Below are 17,999 nucleotides of genomic sequence, written 5' to 3'. Positions count from 1 at the left end.
CAGCGCCCGGAGAACGCGGCGTTGTCCTGTGGGAAAAGCCTGACGGGGCAGAGCAGGGGGACGCTGCCGGGCCCTGGGGAAGTCGGAGCCCTTCGGTCGGTAAAGGTGCAGCCTGCTACAAGGACGCCATCGGGGAGTGCAGGGAAGTTAATCAGGCAGATCCTTAGACGTGGCCTTGATTAGGGAAAGAGTTGCAGGGAGTTAAAGTCCAGGGGTGGGATCTCACTGACTCCGGTAACTGGTGGAATGCTTCCCCCAGGGAGAAGACGGAAATGATCCGGTCCTACATCCAGGAGGTGGTGCAGTACATAAAGAGGGTATGTCAGGCACGGGGTTTCTGCTGCATTTGGGGGGGATAAAATGCCACCTTTCATCTTTCAGATTATATTCACCTGCAGATTCTAGGCTTCAGCATAAAGATTCCACACCTGCTGGCTTCCGGCAGATGCGGTGCAAACTTTGCTTCACGTTCCAGTGAAAGGAGAACTGGGATTTCAGTCAGCTCCTCATTAATTGTTAGCATTTGGGGGATGGTGCTGAGGAGGGAAGATTTTAATACAATTTCATCTCTGAATATCCTGGTGTATTCATGGAAAATGCACCCATTTTTGTGATGGGCTTGCTGTCTCACGAATGCAAAGATTGCATAAGGAAAGTCAATGGACATTTAATTGCAGAGTATATTTTAACTTTAATTGCATTTGTACAGTTGCTGAAATGTAAAAAGAATTCTGTGAGTTCTGTAAACACAAATGAAAGAATTCCATTACAGATGTTAGCTTTCCTGAAGCTACCGGTGGTGAAATCATGCACTGCAGTGCGTTGGGGTGTAAAATCACTGTGGAGTGTGTGCAGCCGCTGAACTCTCCTCTTAATTTCAATGCAAAGATAGCTGGGTACAAAAGTTGGCCCATTTTTGCTTAGAAGAGCCTTGATTTAGTAAACAACCTTAAGAATTAGCAAATTAAGAAGGTTTGTGTCTGAGTGCATTATTAAGTGAAGCCCAACATTTATAATTTAATAACATTAGAAGTCTTTGGACTTCTTCAGTCAGTCCTTTAGACATTCCTGATCCTGAATCTTGCATGTGAAATCTGATATTTCGTGTCCACACCCGACTGTCGAACAGTTGTGCTAAGGAATGCTCGAGGCAGTGGTGTGTAATTTGTGTAATTTTATATTGGAATTGTTCGTAGTTTTGATGATAATGTTTTCATTTTGATGGGTGGCATGTTTCTTGGAGAGGAGGCGCGAGAGTGAGGAAGTGCAATCCACGAAAAAAGGATTCTCTGCTCTTTTCTGACAGCTAGAAGATGCTCAGAGTAAAAGGCAGGAGAAACTTGTAGAGAAACACAAGGAGATTCGTCAGCAAATACTGGATGAAAAGCCTAAGGTAAAGAGTTTTTGAACATATGTTACCCTGCTAAAATTGTCCTTCAGGAGAGAAAGAGCTCTTGCAGCAGGTAGGCTGATGTTTAAAGATGAGAGAATCCCCTGACAGCAGCAGAGCCACCCTCACTGACCCTCAGGGGGAGAGAAGCCAAGCAGCAGCCTGGTGTGGGCTCCTCCTCAGGTCCCGATGGGGTGAGGGTTGTTGTTCGGCGCTCGGGTTGTTCAAAAGCTGTCCGTGTAAAAGCTGCTGTGACCAGCAGAGTGTGCCCTTCCCTCCCCCGTGCCGGAGCTGCACAGAAGCAAAACACAGTTCCCATCGAAAGGAAAAAGAGATATCTCCTTAGCATGCTGCCCTAGGTCCTGCTGGCCATCCATCAGCATGGATTTCTGTGGGAAACAACGGGCTTTTTTACAACAATAGTGCTTTGTGTTCTACATTGCTTGCTGGGTTTCCTCTCTTCGATTTTATGCACTGCACCTACGTGTAACATTTTGAAATGCACACTTCGATCCTTAAGCCTGGGGGCTCACTCTTGCTCCAAGTGGAGCTGGTGGCAGTTTTGCCACCAGCTTCAGCGGAGAAGGTTCAGAGTCCTGCACTTGTACCTGATTTTCCTGCAGGAAGACCTAGGTGTGATCAGACTTCCACAAGGAGGGAGACTTGTTTTCAGCAGGGTTCATATCCGAGTGTAATTCTTCCCAGCCCCTTGTGTCATGTCTGCTTTCATTTTTCTGCTCTTGCTCAAACGTGTGTCCTTGGCTTCAGTTCTCCTTCCTTGTCTGTGTCCACAGTCCCAGTGTTTCTGTGCCTGTGTTACAGCTTGAATCCCAGCACTGGCTGTGAGCTGATCGGTGTTGTCATGTCATCTCTGTGAAGCAGCCAGAGAATAAATTAGGCTAAGGGCCGAATAGACAGAAGTTTGCAATAGTTTGGGAAAATAAAAGTGTTTTCATTTCCAGTTTTCTACTTGTCTTTTTAAAATCATGTTTATAAATAAGCTGGAACTTTTTGGTCTTCTGGGCACCTGGGTGTAAGAAGTATACGTGTTTTTATGTTTGGTGCTGTAGGATCATGAGTTTATCAGGCTTGTGAATGGGAATTTAAACACTGGAATTTAAAAGGCCACAGAATAAGCAGTGCTTCTAACACCGGCTTTTCCTGGATCCTTGGGCACTCAGTTATTCTGTTTGGCTGTGTCCTTCCCTTTTATTTATTTATTTATTGATGTACTGAGGGGTAGCTTAAAGCACTGGAAATTTCTCACTGAGGACTTGAGCTGAATTTCTAAAGGTTGTGCTGGCCCAGCCACGTTTGACTTTTCCATCAGTTCTCTCTGTGCCCAGTGTTAGGTCCTGGCACAGAGCAGCTCCAGACCCCTGTCCCCCCCTGTCCCTGGCCACAGTGCCAGCTGCTCACCCTGCCCTCCCCATCCCTCCTCGCAGGGATGTGCTCGCAGGGCCTGGCTCCAGGGCTTTGTTCCCTTTCCCACACACTGAAACGGGCGCTGTGCTGAATTTATGATGGTATGTGCCTCCTGCTTGCATGAGAGGGCTTAGGGAAAACATAATTACTCATTTTATTAAGTCTCTTTTTATGTTTTGCTCCGTGTCCATATTTCATACCCATATTTGCCTCCTCAGTGACGGGGCGGATGATATAAAATAGATCAAATGATTTCCCAGCTGAGCAGAGCTGATGTGTTTTCTGCAGGCAGCAGCCTTTCTGGGGGCTGCTTTTTCAACAGCCCAGCCTCTCCTGCTTCAAACACCCACTGAAATTTATGCTGGCTGTGTTAAAAGGCTTTTCTGGCAGCACCAACTCGGCCCCAAACAAAGAGTTTAATATATTAAGAGGGAAAGAATTTTCAGTGTTCTCACCAATAATTCCACTGGAGACAGATCCGCTGTCATCCATCACTGCCGTTTGGTTATTTATTAGCGCCTCACAGTTTGTTGTGCTCTGACTCTGCTCAGAGCTCTTTCCCAGCCAGGGAGGATTTCGTGTCACCGAGTGTTGCCAGCACTGCCACAGCCTCTCGCATTTTGTTGGCTTTGCTCAAAGTATGAGTTTGCAGCTTCCTCTCTTGCGGTGTGTGTGGGGCACCAGGAGAAAATTCGCCTTTGACTGCTGTCGTTCTAGGCAACAGGTTTTAGAACCTGCACAAACTGGGTGCAGAATAGTTCTCTGTCCTGGAAGCTTTTTTGTTTTGTTTAAAATACCACGTAGTTAGCTGAAAGTTAAGTAGTAAGCTGAAAGCTTAACTCAGGGCTGATTTACACCCCTAAGCTCGGCCTCTCCCTCATATATATAATTTCTTTCTAGTGTTTGGATGTGAGACTGTTTTGCAGCTTTCATTTGCAGGACTATTGTATAAGAAAAAGCTTTTTTGCTCCTGTGAGAGATGGAGACTTCCTGAGCTGGTACTTTTAGGCAGAAGGTTGGAAACAGCTTCTTTGTGGTCCTGCAGGAGTCAGGGCAGGCATTGACTTTAGTGAGCCCACAAGGTGTTTCTGTGTCTGCGTGGGTGATGATGATATCTTGGTGACAAACTGATCTGTGACGCTGCAGGAGCCGGGCGTTACAGTCAGGTCCGTGTGCGTGGAACCAGGCCAGCCCCTCCCACAGACATGCTTGGGAAAGGAGACTATCACCTGCTAAGAAGTCAAATGCTGGCTTGCCTCTGGGTAAAAGCTCCCTAACTTTGCCATTTTAGCGAAATCATATGGGAAACAAAGTTGATTCCCTCCCGCTGGTTTTTCCTAACGGCATCGTTGCCAAGCAAGGCCATTTTGGATTTTCTTTTCTCTCTCTCCTTGTTTTTCCTTACATTATCTCCCAGCAGCTCTATTATCGGCAACAACTTGTGTTTTCTTTCTCTCCCATCCTACTGCTTTGTCTCCTCCTCTTAGTCACTGATACACGTTAGGTTTGTCCTGTCCTTATCTTCCTCCCCCTGGGCATCTCTTCTGCCTGCTGTGGGGGCTGCTGCCGAGAGCCAGCTCCGTGCACTGCATTATGTCAGAGCAGGCTGTGGTTTTGGATCCTGCACGTCTGGCACGTGGCATCTGAGCACAGAGAGCGTCCGGGATGGGCACGGCCACGGCGGCTCAACTGCTTTGTCCTCGACAGCTTGTGCATCAGATGAAACACAAATCAAGTGCATTTCCTTCCCCCTGCACCCTTGCCTTCAATTCCGTTGTAATTACAAAAATCAATACACGTGGGACATGACAAGGAATTAATTATTTTCCTGAGAATCCACTCCGTTACAGTAAATAGACCCAAGCCTCCTCTAACTGGAACCGATGAGAGTTTTGTTACCCGTGCCCTTGGGTCAGAGCTGCCCTTGGATCTCGGTGGAGTACTGAGGCTCCTGTGCTCTTGCACTCAGCTCCTGCTCTCAGCCAGGGTGTCGGGATTCTTTTGGCTCCAGCATGTTCTTACAGCCCCAGCTGTCAGGGGAGCTGTAACTCCTGTGGTTCCTCAGCGTGCAGCCCGTGTTTCTGCCCACAGCTGCTCCGCTCTGCCAGCCCCAGCGCAGCCAAGGCCTGCCAGGTGCTGTGGGCTCCTGCAGGGATGTGGGAAACGGCGCGGTTCAGAGTGGGGCTTTGTGGGAAGAGGTCCAACAGATCTCCAGGAGCTGGGCAGACTTGGTTCTAAGCGTTGCACCTCTGTGGTCTTTCAAGTGAATGAAGAGAATGTACAGCTTTAAGGTATGAAATTCCTTCTCCTCCTCAAAAAGTGTAATGAAAACAATTTTTTAAAATTATAAATCTGTTCTTGTTAATGGAAAGTATGAGCACCTGATGCATACTAACTCACTCTCCTATGTTTATTATCTCCCAATTTGGCACGTGTTATTAATTGCACCCCGTGGGAGTTGACACTTCCACGTCCAATCAAAAATTAATATTAACAGTGTACCTGAAAAATTCATGGAGGCACGGAATGATACATATTCAAGTTGCAGAGCAAAATTAACGAGATGCTGATCTTCTACAGCATAACTCGTAACTCCAGGGCTGCAGCTTTGGTGCTTCAGGGGAAGCTCTGTAATCACCTGGTGCAGGTGATGGTGCTGAGTTAAACAGAGCTGTTCCCTGCCGGAGGGACAAACAGCAAATGTGTCCTGCAGCACTCCTAGAAGACATTTGAGCTGCCCTCAGAGCCACTCTGTGCTCATCGGGAAGGGAGCAGCCCTTAGGAACTTGGATGAGTATTCCAGTGTCACTTCAGCTCCCTGTTAACCCACAACAACAATGCTCTGTCCACCACAATCCCCTCTTTATCCTTGACACCTCTGCAGGAAGCCAAGCTGTCTTCTGGGCGAGCTGCACTTAATTCAAACACTTCCAGATGCATTCCAGTTCAACCACAGGCAACTCTTCAAGAATTTTGGGGAAAGAGTTTGGAGGAGAAGGTTATTTCAGTTTACTGGGATGCGTGGGACTTGCCTGGATTTGGATTGGGCAGGGGAAAGTTGTCCTGCCAAAAAATTAGTATTCAGACTCATTGCAAGAAAAACTCCATCATAATTATTTGATAGGCAGTGTAATATTTGAAAAGCTCTTCTTTTACTGTCTCCCTGTTTAGGTAAAAATTTGTTTTGTTAGTTTATTCAATTTCAGCATTTCCAGAGTTTAAAAAGAAATCTGTCTTCGATCTGTGGCCGCTAAGCTAAAATGACTTAGGGCGTTATCTGCCAAAAAAGCAGAGAATTAAGAGGATTGAAATCATTTACTGTTTGTTTTGCTGTTTGTGTATTCATCAGAGGAGAGTAATAAAATGTTTCTCTACCTCATTAAGTAGGCAACAACAGGGGAATTAATGGATTTTTCATTGCTTCAGTGACCAAGAAATATTTAAAAGGAATATTTAAAAGAAAAAAAAAAAATACAGAGTGAGATTTACAAATCTTCCTGTGACTTGATCTGTCACCTTCCCACTTGTGGATCGGAGCTTGTGTGTGGATTTTGGGATGCAGTATTCATGGCCCATTCCCTTGGCTCTTTGTTCAGCACCTCTCAGCATCCAGCCCCAAGGAACAGCCCAAACTTTGAACAGCTGATGGGATTGAAGTCTTGTATTGGTACAGCTGCTAAGCTGTCCCCATTTGCAGAGTATTATTTTGGGGAAGTTAGGGTTGTCCCTTTTTTTCTGTTTTCCGAATGGAATAAACATTGCAGAATGCACTTTCAGCCTGTAAACTGAGTAGTAAATAATCTCACTCCACTCATTAAAAATAAATAGGCTGACCTTTATCCTGTGCCAGTTTTATACCAATAAAACTTCCTTAAGTTCTCTGAAGCGACTGACATGTCACAGGCTTGAGATCAAAAGAATTCAGTCCAGTAACAGGATGCTCAAGGGATTATTTTCAATTTGAGCCTTGCTTGTTTACATTTTTCTTCACAAATCCACATTTTGAAATGGTTGTTTCTTTTTTCCAGCAGACTAAATATTGCAGTGTGAGAATGGGTATCAGGACACAAGAGATACATCTAACAATTAGAGGTGATATTTTTTGTGTTAATTGAATGTCTTCAGTGTAACTCTGACACGGACGTGTTCTTGGAAACATTAACTGTTAAATCAACAGCATCACATTTCCAGTGTGAATATGCAAAATGTTTTTTTTTTTTTTTTAATTCTGATACAATTTTCTTTTAAATGTGAATGTAAAGAAATACTTAGATGAATGGGACACATGGAAAAATACGATCAATTTAAACTGGAGTTTATTGATAGATGGAGATACTTTTTCACACGTTCTGCTGGAAGCCAGAGAAAATCTTGGTTTTGCTCTGGAGCTGCAACAAAAGGGGAAATAGATTACTTGAAAGGGCAATTTTTTTTTCAGTTTTGCAGTAGTGTAAATCAGAAGGAACATTATCAAGTTACCGGTGTCGCTGGTGATTTAAAGATATTAGTGAGGTCTGTAATGGAGGGCATGTGGCAGCCAGACCTGATTTGTGAGGGTTACTGAGATCTTCCTGGATAACACGCCGATAAATTAGAACTTTGAGGGTCTTGGTGTTGTTTTTGTGGGTTTTTTTGCATTTTTTTAAGAACAGTGATTTTAGAATCCAGCTACTCTCTGTGGACAAAAGAGCTCACAGAAAATTACTTTTTTTTTGAAAAGGCACAAATGTGAGAATTCTTCCGGAAAAAAAAAATTTAAAAATTCAGTGATTTGGGGTTTTTTTCTGAGTTGCAAAGTGAATCTGTTCTGTATTCTACCTCTCTCAGGTTAGCACATTTCTTGTGTCCCAGCCCACACTGATTAGTTGGTTAATTGGCCTTTCCTGATACAGAAAGGATGAAATCCAAAGCAGAGCTGGGACTGTCCTGCATTCCCAGCTGTTCCCTACTGGTGTCCAGCTTTGTGAGACACAGCCAGCACTGAGAGAGGTCCCTGCTGCTCAGGAGCTCCACTTGATGAGCACTAAAGGGGTGTTATTTGCCATTATGCAGATAAAAAAAATGTGTGTTCCCAGCTCATGGTGGCCCAGTGCTGTCAGGATCCATCAGTCTGAGGGAACAGATTTCCTTGGAGCTCGGGTGTTGTCCCAGAACAACCCCATGTGCCAACACACCCACTTGGTAAAAGTAAGGGAATTGCTTCACTTGCAGGGTAACAGATTTTACAGTACTGCACTGCTCCTCTAATTCTGAATTTGAGTCACAAAGCAGATCAGTTAAAGGGAGAAAAGTGAGGTCAGGAATTGCTATGAAAATGATCAGCCCTGTAGTAAACACCAAAAAGTAAAAAGTACCTTTTTTTTTTCCCTCTGTAACACAGAGTCGTAGATGGTTTGGGTTGGAAGGTTCCTTAAAGACCATCTTGTTCCAACCTTGCCCTAGAACAGGTTGCTCAGAGCTCCATCCAGCCTGGCCCTGAAATCTTCCAGGGATGAGGCAGTCACAGCTTCTCTGGACAAATAAGATTTCCATAAGCAGACCTCACTTGTAATTTTAACATCTGTGGACAGCTGATCCCTCTGAGAACGAGCTTCCTATGTGGAGAAGAGTGCAGTGTGTTTCTCCACAGACTGGAGATAAAACTGGGGAAAGGGTGTGAAAAATCAAAACGTAGCTTCTTTCTGCAAGGTCGAGTTGAAGATGATGGCGTTCTAGAGAGAGTGTGTTTTCTGTGCAGAAGATGCTCCCCTAGGCACTGGAGGTGTTTAAGGGTGACAAGAACATGCCACCCTGGAGTGAGCAGTGGGACACTGAGAGGTCCCTTCCGTGTTCCGTGTGGCCTCTCCGACCCTTCCCCCTGCACTGTCCCATTCCCTGCCCAACCACAGAGCTCCCTTGCTGGGGTTAGAGCTGAATGGCAGCTCTCACTCAGTCCCTGCAGCCCTGTGGTTCCACATTTATTGCTTCCCACAGCAAAAAATTCCCAGGGCTGGGACAGGTGTGCAGCCAGGTGGAACTGCCTGTGAGAGGAGAGAGCACAGGACTGACTGCTGTGTTAACACTGTGCTCTCTGAGGAGAAAACAGCCGTGAGTGATTCTAAAAAATTTAAGAAGCCGGGGACTGCAAACGTTTTGTGTCAGGATGTTTAGCTCAGACTGTGCAATATTTAAACCTGCCCAGAGAGGTCTGTGCTGTGGAAATGCGGTGATTCTGCAAAGGCGAGTGCTTTGCATGCTAAATCTCAGGGAGCAACAGGGCACCAGCACCTGTTGACTCCCTTTGCCCTCTTCATGAGCTGGGCTGGCACTCCAGGAGAATCCATGAGAAAGCACAGGCTGAATTATGCATGGGGTGTGCATAGATAGAGCGTTTCTGATGCGTGGCAGCACACAGAGACATTTCGCAGCGCTCACACAGCACCATCTGCGCGCTCTTCGCTCTCAGACCGAGCCGCAAACGCCACAGAGGCACAACCAAACACTCCTGTACAGCTCTGCTCATCATCACAGCAACAGCAGCATCGTTATTTCTTAATTATCAGACCCTCAGTGCAACATGACAAATGGCACGAGATGCGGTTTGACACAGCTAATGGAAAAGTGTTGAAAGAAATATTAATGCTTAGTGTGTGAACTCATTAGAGAGGTGCTTTAAAATGCACGAAATGGGGGGAAAATGTGTTCTTTAATGAACAGAGAAATAAAACCAGTGGTCCTGCAAAGCTTGTCGTGTGCAAACAGCTTTGTGGATGCAAGTCATTTGCCAGGAGAATGACGATGTTTTGTGCAGAATCGCCCTGCACAGCAGAGGCACTGTTGGGAATAATGCTGGGTGTCTGCACAGGAGGGACTGCTGCAAGTTGCTTTAACTGTGCAGTCGTGACAAGGGGGGTGATGGGGTCACCTTACACTGAGACCCTTTGGGATGATGAATGTGCTGTTGGAAAGGGTGACAGAAACAGAAAAACTAATGTTAGAGTTTCAGAACTATACCTGATTCTAAAAGTGTATTAAAAATCCTGGATAGCCTATTTTGGGGAAGGATTTTTCTTTCTAGAAACAACAAAAATAAGAAGAAAATGCTGTTGTTTGGAGATGCAGTCTCTTCCCCAGGAGGTTGAGAGTACTGAGCTTGGTAGGGGAGGAAAGCCCTGCACGTCCAGAAGGGAGAGAAAGCAGCAGGGAAACATTTCAGCCCCATTTCCACATTGTTTTCCGTGCCGTGTGGGCAAGTTTTCAAGGGTCTGGAAGCCCTCTGGAGTCAGCAGCAGGATAGCTGGGAAGGATGTTCCCTGGAAAGATTACTTATCATTGACTTTCTCCTGTGACTCACTTGCAACGAATCAGCGTTCCCTAACGGAGGAGTTCACAGGGTTGCTGCAGTTGCATGATCCAGGAGCTGTGGGTGATGGCAGTCCATAGGTTGGACTGGAGTGACTCAGTAAATTGCCATTATTCAGCCCTTGCTTGGAAGGAGGCTTTGCCAAGAGAATGTGGAGTGTGACTAAGCACCTAAACTGCGGCTCTGTACCTGAAAATGATGGTTTTTGTGGAGACCCAGAGACCTGTAAGCTCTGTGTGGAATAAAGGGGTGTGCCTGGGAAGGGGAGGGCTAATCCAGACCTGGCTCGATGCAGAGTCTGTCTCTGGCATGGTCAAGGCAAAATTTAAACTTTCCAACATTATTTCTTGTAGCACTGAGTTTGCCAAGTCGTGAGGGTGGTGAAAGTTCATGATTTTTGTTCTTTTTGCCTTACTCCCTAAAAGAAATGAAAGAAAAAGCAGTTTGGATGTTCATGTGATAGAAAAAAAATCCTTCTTTTTAAGCTTACTGAGTATGGGACAGAAAATCTCAGCCTTGGTTCATTCAATGAACTTTGCAGCTCTCCAGATTAACCCCTGGTTTACAGAAATAAAGCCATTCACTAAAGAAGATTATCAGGCTTAATATTACCCTGCTGATAATGCAAGGAGGTCTCTCAGCCTTCTTGATTTCCCATTTATTTTCTCTATATCCCCACTTTCCCCCTGCTCATTTTACCTGCTCTCCTCCTTGTCCTCCACCTTGCATCGAGCTGCTTCTCACAGTATGTGGTTTCTCTCTCATACTCTTTCTGTAGACCTTATTTACTGACACTTCTTATGCTTCTTCCTCTTTGCCATCGCTTGCTGCTATTAAATTTCGAGGAGTACCTACAAGTACCTGTGGGAATGGCGTCTCTTTCAGATGAAACAGCGCGTTTGAAGGAGCAGCCTGAAGGGGAGAGGTGTTAAAGAGCTGCCATGACGTGGTCTGCATATTTGTGAGCTTGGCTGGGTCCTGAAACCTTCCATCAGATAAAAGAGAGCACACACAGGTTACAAAGATGTATGGAAAAATTCTCCAGGTGTGGAGCAGCTCCAGTTGCAGAGACAGGGAGCTGCCTGGTGCAGATCAGCCCATTTCAGAGTGCCTGGGTCACTTTCCCACTGCACAGGAGGTGACTGAGTCTCTTAGGCGGAGCCCAAGCTGAGCATCCTGGCCACAGAAGCATTGGGAATAGGCTCCCCACAGAGTTTAGAGATTAAAGACTGAATTTCATTGAATACAAAACCTTTTAGCTTATATTTTCAGCATGCCTAAATCTAAACATATTTCTACCAAACCCCTTCACCGTGTATTTCCCTTTCAGGCCTGATCAGCCATTCACGCGGTCCTGTTCATTGTCAAAGACAGTCTCCACTAATATTCGACATTTCCTTTGATTTCTTTCACATTTCTCAAAGCAAGGTGACTGCTGACAAGCAATTACATGCCAGTTTTAGTGTAACAAACATCCTTGATTTATACATCAAGGAAGCCCAGACCTCACTTGACAGCAGAAACAGCCCTAAATTAGGATGAGATAAAACGAGGAAAGCTGATTTCTGTGGTACCGTGACATCACCCACTTGCTTTTTCTCTTGCAAAACGTGCTCTGGAAATTCACGTTCTAGAACAGACACGATGCATGTAGGAATGTGCAGGTAATGTCCTAAAGCACATCACAAGAGCAGTGTTTAACAGTGCATCTGATAGCCAATTACACTGAGGTCACGTCTTCAAAGGTGCTGAACAGGCCCACAGGTTTGTCATCCGAGACACTGGTCCCTACAGACAGATATAAAATTGTCTTCTGACATCTGCAGACTCAGAAATGGAGCGTTACTTAGGAGCCAAGCTGTTAGCTGTAACCTTACTGACCTGGCCAGCATGAATTTTAATCACAGTGTAAGGAGATGGAGTAGGTATAATCCATTCTTTTATGTTGATGTATAAATGTGGTTTTCTATATGTAATAGTAAATATTGGGCTGTGTGTGCACATGCACACATGCTCACTAGCTATATTAAGAACGTGCATATGCTGTAATTTTAGAGGTTTAGTTTGATATGTACATTTTGGATGCATCTGTTAAACTGCAGTTATTCACAGCCTTGCAGGATGGAAAATTCACTGGCATAAAATTCTGTTAGTGATTTTCAAACTGGCATGAAATTCTGTTAGTGATTTTCAAACTGGCATGATCACCATGTTAATTACTATGTGATTCAAACCTTCTTTTTTACTTTTTTTTTTTCCTTTTTCTTCCCTGTCCTGTAAAATTGCCTGCTTAATATTCTGCTTCCCTTCTGGAAAGACAATAAATGGGGAAAAAATTTGCCCGCCCATTGGGAGCCTTCCTTGGCTGTGACCACATAAAATGGCAGGAGGAAAGGGACCTTTGATGGAAATCAAAGGTTTGGTCAAGAGGCGGCAACACAGAGCACTGAACACGCTGTTCACAGCTCAGGGGGGAGCTGTGCTGGAGTATATCTGGGGTAGCAGCTGATCAGTGGTGGACTCATCTCCTTCCTTTCACCCTGTAGAAGACAGAGTATCCAGTAACAGGAATTGCCATCATCCCTGCTCATCTCTTATGGAACTGCCTTAATGCTCCTTGAATCGTGTTAGGGATTTGTTAGGTTAAGCACCTGGGAGATTTTGAGGTGTTTAGGTAATAAAGGGTATATAAATGCAAATTAGACAGTAAATATAGGAGGAAGTTGTAGAGGGTTTCAGTGAGAATTATCTGCTAGATAAATTATTTTCTCAGCCAAGTGCAGTGGCTCTTTCCACCCAGGAGAGGCTCTTTGCAGTGCTTAACAGGTACCTGCTTCTCAGAAAGAGCCCAAACAGATTTATCTCCTCAGCCCAAAGATGAACACATCGTCAGCGGTGACAGATTGTGAAGCAGAGAGATGGATTGGCAGGGGAGAAGACAAGTGAAGCATCAAAATGTCATCCTGTGTTCATTATGTCTGTGGCTTCCCAATTAATGCACAGAATCTCTCCTCTTAATGGAATCGTTACCTCTAGAGCTGCATAAACTATTCTGCCTTACGCTGTTTATTCTTCCCTCCTGTTCCTTGTGAAAGCCTAGTTTGATGGCTTGAAAACAAATGTTCCCTTTCTCGCCACCACTTTCCTCTTCCATTTGTCTAATTGGAAATGACATTTTTAATTTGCTTTCATGTTTATTATTCCAGCATCGCTCCTTCCTGGGATTATCCAAATGCCTTTGCCTCCCCACCTGCCCCACCTGGTGTGGGGGATAGGGAAAGCTCCATCACTGAGAGCTTCTTGTACCAAAGTTGAGATTAGCAGTGATAGTTCCACAGTCCCACACTCTTTGTTGTGTCGATACGGTAATGAAATGCATTTTCTCTTCCTGCCTGCTATATTCTGGTATATCCTGGTAGGCAGCTCCTGCTCCTGCAGACAAGATGAACTGACTCCTTATTGCCTTAATTGAGTCATTACTCTGTATCCACCATCCCCTGCTCAGCTGTAGAGTTGTGTGAGTGCATTTAGGGACTGATCAACACCCTCCAGGGATTCGAGCTCCTGGGTTTTCCTTTGATTTTTATCTTTTGCTGAAGGGCATCATCCCAACATTTTAATCTTCTTTACACATGGAGTACAAAAACTTTGTAATGATCACCTTGACTGTAATGCTGCTGTGTCAGTGCTCCCCCAGTCACCCTTCCCTCACCCATTTCAATCAGATTTGCTGCTTGTTGTATTATTTGAAAAAAATGTAACTTTTTAGCTCAGAAAAAAATGTTGCATTTAGAGCTGATCACATATTGTGAGAAAATACATTTTGTATTGGTTTGTTGAGTTCATTGTCTGCCTCGCTTGCAGATGATGTTACTCACTATGCAGAGGGCACTTAGGAATGTCCTTTCTGTTGTTTTCCACCAAAAGCTGTGTTCTCCAATAACTTTTGTGGTGGCTTTTCAGGTCAAGGCTTCTGTTTCTCTCTCTGAGAGCTGGGCAGTTATTGCCTGGTGCACAGGCCTGTGACAAGATGCAATATTAATAACGCAGCAGGGAAAATCACAAGTGTATTATTCATGTCATGGGAAGAGTCACAGCTTATATGGAAAGCTGCCCTCAGAGCAGTAACTGATCCCACTCCATCTTTTGCCTTACTAGATTTACATTTTCCTCAGCAAGGATTTGGATAAGGTGAGCTCTACTATCCCATACTCTGTGCTCCACGCTCTTGTTGTAGTATGTGAACCACAAATTACTCTTATTTAATAAGAGTTTTCCAGCCTCCCTCTCAGCAGACACAGGATTCCCCGGTATTTCTCAGCTGGCCCTCTTAGTCCTGTTTGCAGCCCTCTATGCTCTTCCTCTTAGAGTCCTTCAAACCAGAATTCAAATCCACAAACCAGAATTTTCCTGAGTGCCTGTGTACCCTGACTCCTTAGTTACCTCGAGGGTGGCTCTTGAGACATCAGCCCTGAGAGGAGCCTTCCCCCAGCATCCTGTCAGCTTCCCATCCTGGCTCAGGAGGAAAGGGAGAGATATCCAGCAGCAGTTACACATGATACAGTTCTTACCCCTTTCACATAATGGCTTTTAGAAATGTTTTAAAAACTTGGCAGCTTCTGTTTTACTTATGGGGGGGTCTTTAATATGCAAGCAGATACAGAATTTGGTAAAGAAACAAAATTTCTAACCCATCTTTTAAGTACTTCTCTTAGCTGCCTCTTAACCAACTTTTAACCCACAACGGGATCATGTCTCCCCTCTTTCTTTTTTACCCTGTGTTGCGCTTGTGTCTTTGCAGAATACAGTGTTGGAATTCACACCAAAATGTTGCCCTTGACCTCCCTGTGACTCCTTAATTCCACTGAAATTGCTTACTTGTTGTTGTTGGGCTTCAGTTTCTGTTACCCACCCGTTAAATTTTAGGATTCAATTCCCTGGGAATGTCATGGGGGATTATTTCTGTGGAGTTATGTTCAGTTGCAGCATTGATCCCTAGCAGTTCATTGCACGTTGCAATATTAATACTTGGCATCAGCTTGTAGCCTGAATAGAAAGCATCCCTTTTTGGGGGGCTCACCCCTGAGGCAGAATGTGGTGGTTTCCTTCTCTCCTTTACCTGCCCTGCAGACATTTCTTTTCCAGTGCCTTTCCCTGAAGGATTTTCTGTCCCTGGCTTCCTCGGGATGCTCAGCCAGAGGCAGCAGACGGCCCCGGTGCCCCAGCGAAGCGGCTGTGCCTCGTTCACAGAGCTCAGAGCAGCCTGAGCTTTCCCTGGATCTCCGCCCATCAGATGAAGCAGTTTCTCTTCTGAGCTGCCAGGAGTCAGGCTTTCCCAGTTTCCACTTTTTCCTTGTCCTTCCCCAATTTGTACTTTTTCACTGCCAAGCTCTCTTGGCAGCTCGAGATGAAGTGCTGTTGAAGCACTCTCTGTTGTTACAGGCCCCAAGGAGTGGTTTGGTTTTGCCTCTGTCACAATTTCACGGCAGAAAAGTTCCAGTCATTTTCAGGGTGTTCTTGACCCCTGGAGCTGGTGCTTCCTGCCATGCAGGGACATTGGGACAGGCCACAGGGATTTCTCAAATAACAGTGACAGGGAGGTGCCCACAGAACGAGCAGTGTGCATGATGAAAAGCTGCTGGAACAAGGAGCCTGGATAAACTGCTCATAAATGGCAGTTTATCCTGGTTTTTCTACATTTACATCGAATATTTGATGGGGGGTGTTAATTTTTTATTATTATTAATATTTGGAGATGGAAGTTTTCATTATTATAAATTGCTGGTTAAGTGCAATAACTTTCAAGCTGGTACGTGTCTTTTTAATATACTGAACTTTTATATTTGTTGCTTTTGGCTACTGTGCTTTAGAAACATCCAACACAACAAATCAGTCTTTTAGAATAATTGGGTATTTGGGCTTATTTAGGCTGAAAATCTGATTTCTAACACCATAAACTAAAGAATATGGTGCATAGTTCACCATGTAGATCATTATGTGGTCAGAAGTGCTTCATTTTCCTAATGAATTCATCATAGCATAGAGCTCCTAAACAGAGAAAGGTGAAATTCTAAATTCAATCACCATCTCTAAGTACTTCAGTGAGTTATGCCCTTTTGCAAATGTTACCTATAATGACATCCAGATTCTCCATCTGCTGTTATCCCATATAGCTTTCTGGATGTTGAATATCCACCCTTTTTATCATTTGAAATTCATCTGGTGTCATTAACAGCGGAAAACTGTGGGCTGTAATCATCCCATTCTGCACTTCTGGAGGGTTTTGTTTCGTTTTAGTTAGAGGCTGAAATGATGCCATCCTCTTCTTCTTTTTTTTCTGATAGACATCATCAGTGTCTTTGAAGAAAATTGCTGTTAACTTAACCTGGGTTTTTTTGTGCCAAGGATTCTTTCAGCTTATTTGCTTGAAAAAAAAAGACTGCTGCAACACCAGAGACAGACTGAGTTTGGGTATATGGATAATATTCCAATGCCTTGTGCGGTTTTTGGGTCTCAGTCTCACACTTCCATGGAAGTGTAGAGTGTTCTGCAGCTCATTTGTTAAAGTTTAATGCTGCTGCTCACTGGCAAGGCAAGAGTATTTTGATCCTGGGAATATTTTACCCTTTTCACCTTTTCCTGTGTTTGTGTGGATTTGTGCGAATGCAATGAGTGCCAGCTGAAGAACTGGTCAAGTGAGATGCTCTAATTGCATTTCCTCAGGCTTTGCATTTCCAACACTTTTATCTTTCCATATTGCTGCTCTGTTTAATTCACGTGAATTAAATGATGAATCCTCAAGTAAATTTTTATGAATTAAAAGGGCCATGAAGTAATGGAGCTGAAGAATACTCCAAGGCCAGTAGGGGCAGGAATGGAGGTAAGGCTCATCTGCTCTGAAGTTAGATACCTGGGCAGGTCTCAAGTCCTCCAAGGGAGGGAAATGCTTGGAAGCACTTCAGAGAACCCATTTTTGGTGCCTTCTGTCTAAGACAACCAAGACAGAACTCACAGAGATTCCAGTAGGATCTATGGCACATATTTTGATTAAAAATTAGACCGAGTGTGAGGGTTTAAATGGTGTCAGCAGAACTGGCCTGAACCTCTCTAATGAAAGAGACAGGCATTACATTTTTGAAGCAAAGGATGAATCGAGATGAACTCTTCTGACAGGTGTGAAGCTTTCCTGATGCATGTGGAAACAAGTAAGGGATGCCCTCCAAATACCCAATTTTTGTCTGTGAAATGGATCTCTTTAGGAGAGTAATTCGTGTGGTTTAGATTAACTGTCAAAGAAGATTCTTAAATGGCCCTTTACAACAAAATATTATTTATCTTGGCTATTTTTTATCGCTGAATGAATATGGTGCCATTAGATTGCAATACTTTCAAGCTTTTCAGTAAACCCTCCTAAGTCTTGTTCAAGGACTCTGGGGTCTAAACCTGCCCCCAGACTGTGAATGTGTGAGGGAATTTCCTGTCTTTTAACATGGGTGGACAGCAAGCACAGCTCTTTGCACAGACAAGGATTTCATCCTGTCTAAGGAACAAAGAAAGGCAAATGTTTAAAAAAATACGTTAGTTCTCTTGGAATATATTCTTCAGCTCGCAGGGAAAAGGAAACATTGAGAATAGAAGGAAGGAAGTTCATCAGAGAATGAGGACAGGGACTGTTTGTGGGTGGTGTTGAGTAAAGGAATGCTTGGAGAGACGCAGGAGGAAGATGAAAATTGGGAGGCAAATTTTGGTGTTCCATTGCCTGGCAGTACAAAGCAGTGCCTAGATGCTCTGGTACAAGCTGTTCCAAGGTAGCTTCAATTACCCCAAATTGATGAATCTAAA

The 17,999-nt window shown here is 44.4% G+C and overlaps 1 protein-coding gene across 3 annotated transcripts in view; it reads left to right on the top strand.

Annotated features, from left to right (window-relative positions):
* LOC120751182 (1-phosphatidylinositol 4,5-bisphosphate phosphodiesterase beta-1) overlaps window positions 1-17,999 on the top strand; it is a 335,996-nt gene that overhangs the window by 278,946 nt on the left and 39,051 nt on the right. For all 3 annotated transcript variants that reach the window (XM_040060651.1, XM_040060652.2, XM_040060653.2), the window contains exons 30-31: window positions 260-317; window positions 1,307-1,393. In XM_040060651.1, the coding sequence (XP_039916585.1) occupies window positions 260-317; window positions 1,307-1,393 (145 nt within the window). The remainder of the gene's footprint in view (window positions 1-259; window positions 318-1,306; window positions 1,394-17,999) is intronic.

The sequence above is a fragment of the Hirundo rustica genome, chromosome 3 (assembly GCF_015227805.2).
Source record: "Hirundo rustica isolate bHirRus1 chromosome 3, bHirRus1.pri.v3, whole genome shotgun sequence".
Lineage (NCBI taxonomy): Eukaryota > Metazoa > Chordata > Aves > Passeriformes > Hirundinidae > Hirundo > Hirundo rustica.
Note: the sequence above shows the minus strand (reverse complement) of the source record. Positions and strands in the feature narration are given on the sequence as shown.